The sequence below is a fragment of the Myotis brandtii genome, unplaced genomic scaffold, assembly GCF_000412655.1.
Source record: "Myotis brandtii unplaced genomic scaffold, ASM41265v1 scaffold207, whole genome shotgun sequence".
Taxonomy (NCBI): Eukaryota; Metazoa; Chordata; class Mammalia; order Chiroptera; family Vespertilionidae; genus Myotis; species Myotis brandtii.
In genome coordinates this window covers 531,469-534,164 of record NW_005357736.1, presented here as the reverse complement: position 1 = coordinate 534,164, position 2,696 = coordinate 531,469, and the positions used below count along the sequence as shown (strand labels likewise).

General features: G+C 54.2%; 1 protein-coding gene across 1 annotated transcript in view; it reads left to right on the top strand.

Moving 5' to 3' along the window:
- The first annotated feature begins 1,110 nt into the window (after window positions 1-1,110).
- Window positions 1,111-2,696, top strand: part of LOC106725962 — a 3,307-nt gene continuing 1,721 nt past the window's right edge. Inside the window, exons 1-3 of the mRNA XM_014538952.1 lie at window positions 1,111-1,518; window positions 1,600-1,741; window positions 1,920-2,093. Of these exons, the coding sequence (XP_014394438.1) occupies window positions 1,241-1,518; window positions 1,600-1,741; window positions 1,920-2,093 (594 nt within the window). The 5' untranslated portion in view covers window positions 1,111-1,240. The remainder of the gene's footprint in view (window positions 1,519-1,599; window positions 1,742-1,919; window positions 2,094-2,696) is intronic.

The following is a 2,696-nucleotide window of genomic DNA, read 5'->3' as shown; positions in this document are numbered from 1 at the left end:
ACTAATGGTGTGTTTCTGGTGGTCCTTGAACAGTGGGCAGCATTTTGAACCTCTACGAATTGTTAAGATTATGTGCTAGATGATAGGATACAAATTTACATAAGGAATGCTCTCTATCCTTGAGCATTTGGCTGTCTACTTGGCACAACTATCCTCAAGTTTAAATTCTGGGTGTTATACCATGATGAACTGCTTACACAGTATAGAAATACCTGTTTTTATAGGAGTTATTTAGCTCAGAGCCAGAGGATTTTTAGCAAGAGATCTGATCCTTATAAAGAAAATGCCCAACAAATAAAATAAAATCAAGATTTTACTTAAAAATATTTTTAAAAGTATTGTCATTGTCTATCTCTTTCTTATGGTAGCATAATTTTACACAACAATGCATGAAGGGTGTTTTCCAATTTTAGCGGATCCTCTCCCAAAAGTATACTAGATTCACATAATACAGTTTAATATCCTGAAAGTAGTAAACAGCCAGAAGACAATTTCATTTTTCAAGACTGAAAGTTCCCATCATTTTACGCCAAGAATGGCATCTCAAGACACAGTAGAGAACCTAATGTTTTAAACACCATACTTATTTGCAGAATATCTGTTTTCTTGACATAGTCCCTCTAAACTTAGTACTTGGGGATATTGGATAATGCTGAAGGAAACCTGGCAACATGATGTTAGAAGATAAACATGCACACACACTAAATTTTATTCTCCATCACAAAATACTTTTTCATTTACATATTTTTAAAATATATTTTATTGATTTTTTACAGAGAGGAAGGGAGAGGGATAGAGAGTTAGAAACATCGATGAGAGAGAAACATTGATCAGCTGCCTCCTGCACACCCCCTACTGGGGATGTGCCCGCAACCCAGGTACATGCCCTTGACCGGAATCGAACCTGGGACCCTTCAGTCCGCAGGCCGATGCTCTATCCACTGAGCCAAACTGGCTAGGGCTATTATTTTTATTTTTTATTGATTTCAGAGAGAAAGGGAGAGGGGGAGAGAGATGGCAACATCAATGATGAGAGAGAATCATTGATCGGCTGCCCCCTGGACGCCCCACAATGGGGATGGAGCCCCCAACCCAGGCATATGCCCTGACCTCCTGGTTCATAGGTCGACGGTCAACCACTGAGCCACCCACTGGGCTACCTGCCGTTTAACAACTGATTCACAAAATTCCTGCAAATGTCACACTTGCCTGTTGTTCGCCTCTCGCATACCGTGCAGTCATGTCAGCGTCCGTGAGACGTGAGGGTCAGGGTCCATGGGGTCAGGGATCAGAGTTCACAGCCAACATCCCCACACCGACCCCCGCAGATGAAGGTGCGGATGCTGCGAGTGTGGAGCTGGCGGCATGGCGAGGGCTGGCAGTGCCCCGCCCCCAGGGTGAGGCCGTGGGCATCGCCCTCCTGCTGGATCAGGTCCAGAGGGCCCTCCCGGCACCGGGCGCTGGAGGCCAGGAGCTGCCCATGGCTGACCGTGTCCTCCACCAGGCACAGCAGACCAGGTGAAGGGCCAGGAGCTGGAGGTGGAGGCCAGAGGGTGGGGGGAAGGGCTGCTTGTGTGTCTGTTCACCCGCACCTTTCAGGGGAGGTACAGCCAGGGCCCAGGGCCGAGCGCAGGACGTTCAGGGGGTGCTGGCTGAGGCGGGAGCTCACACCAGGGCTGCAGAGCAAGGGCTGCAGGCGGCCAGACAGACACTTGGAGGCCTGGAGGCCAGTGTACAGGAGGTGATACCCCACTGTACCCCTCGGCACCTCTTGTTCAGGGGCCACTGGTCCCATTGTCCCCCCGAGGTCCTTGACCCACATGATACCATGAAGCTACCAAACACCCTGACCATGTGAACACTCCACTGAGTTGCTGCCCTGCTGTGACCTCCCTGTGATCCCCTGACCTTTGCCCCAGGTGGCGGGGCGCCTGGCCCAGATGACACTGGCAGCGGATGTGACCCCGGACCCGGGGCTCCTATCCAGGGCAGCTGTGGCTCTCAGGACCCGTGTGGCCCTGTGCCAGGGGCAGGCCCAGGCGGCAGAAGAGCGGGCAGCGCATGCCCTGGGCTTGGCTGGGGGCCTGGGCAAGGTGAGACGGGAGCAGGACATTGGGGTGTCAGGGACCCCCGGCACAGTGTGAATGGGCTTTGGGCTGGGACTGGGCTTTGCTGGGCTGAGGTAGGGTCTCAGCTCTGAAACTCCCGGGCCCCGGGGACTGGGCGGCCGTGCGTTGGGGTCCAGGTGGGGTGGGGTTCAGGTCCGGCCCTGCTCCAGGAGCTGCAGGTGGCCCGGGCAGGTGTGGTGGAGTTGCAGGAGGGCATGTGGGGGTGGGGGAGCACAGCCTGGCCATCGAGTTACAGGAGACACATTTCACCTCCGACCCGCCCATACCAGCTGCAGCACATCCAGGCCACAGCAAGCTCCACGGGAATCCAGGCCCGGGAGACGTGGCGTTGTGCAAGGGGTGCCTGGGGTGTGGCCACCCTGGCCCCTGTGCAAGCAACTGTGCAGAGGATCCAGCGTTTCCTCTTGGGTACATGTCTGTTTGTGCGTCTGTTCACAGCCGAGGGCGAGGCAGGGGTCATTCAGGTCACTGCTGTGACACTCCTTCCAGAATGAGGACTACCCAGAGGGCTGAGGCTGACGGGTCGGGTGGAGTAGGGTGTGAGGGGGGCAGGGTGTGAGGGGGCCA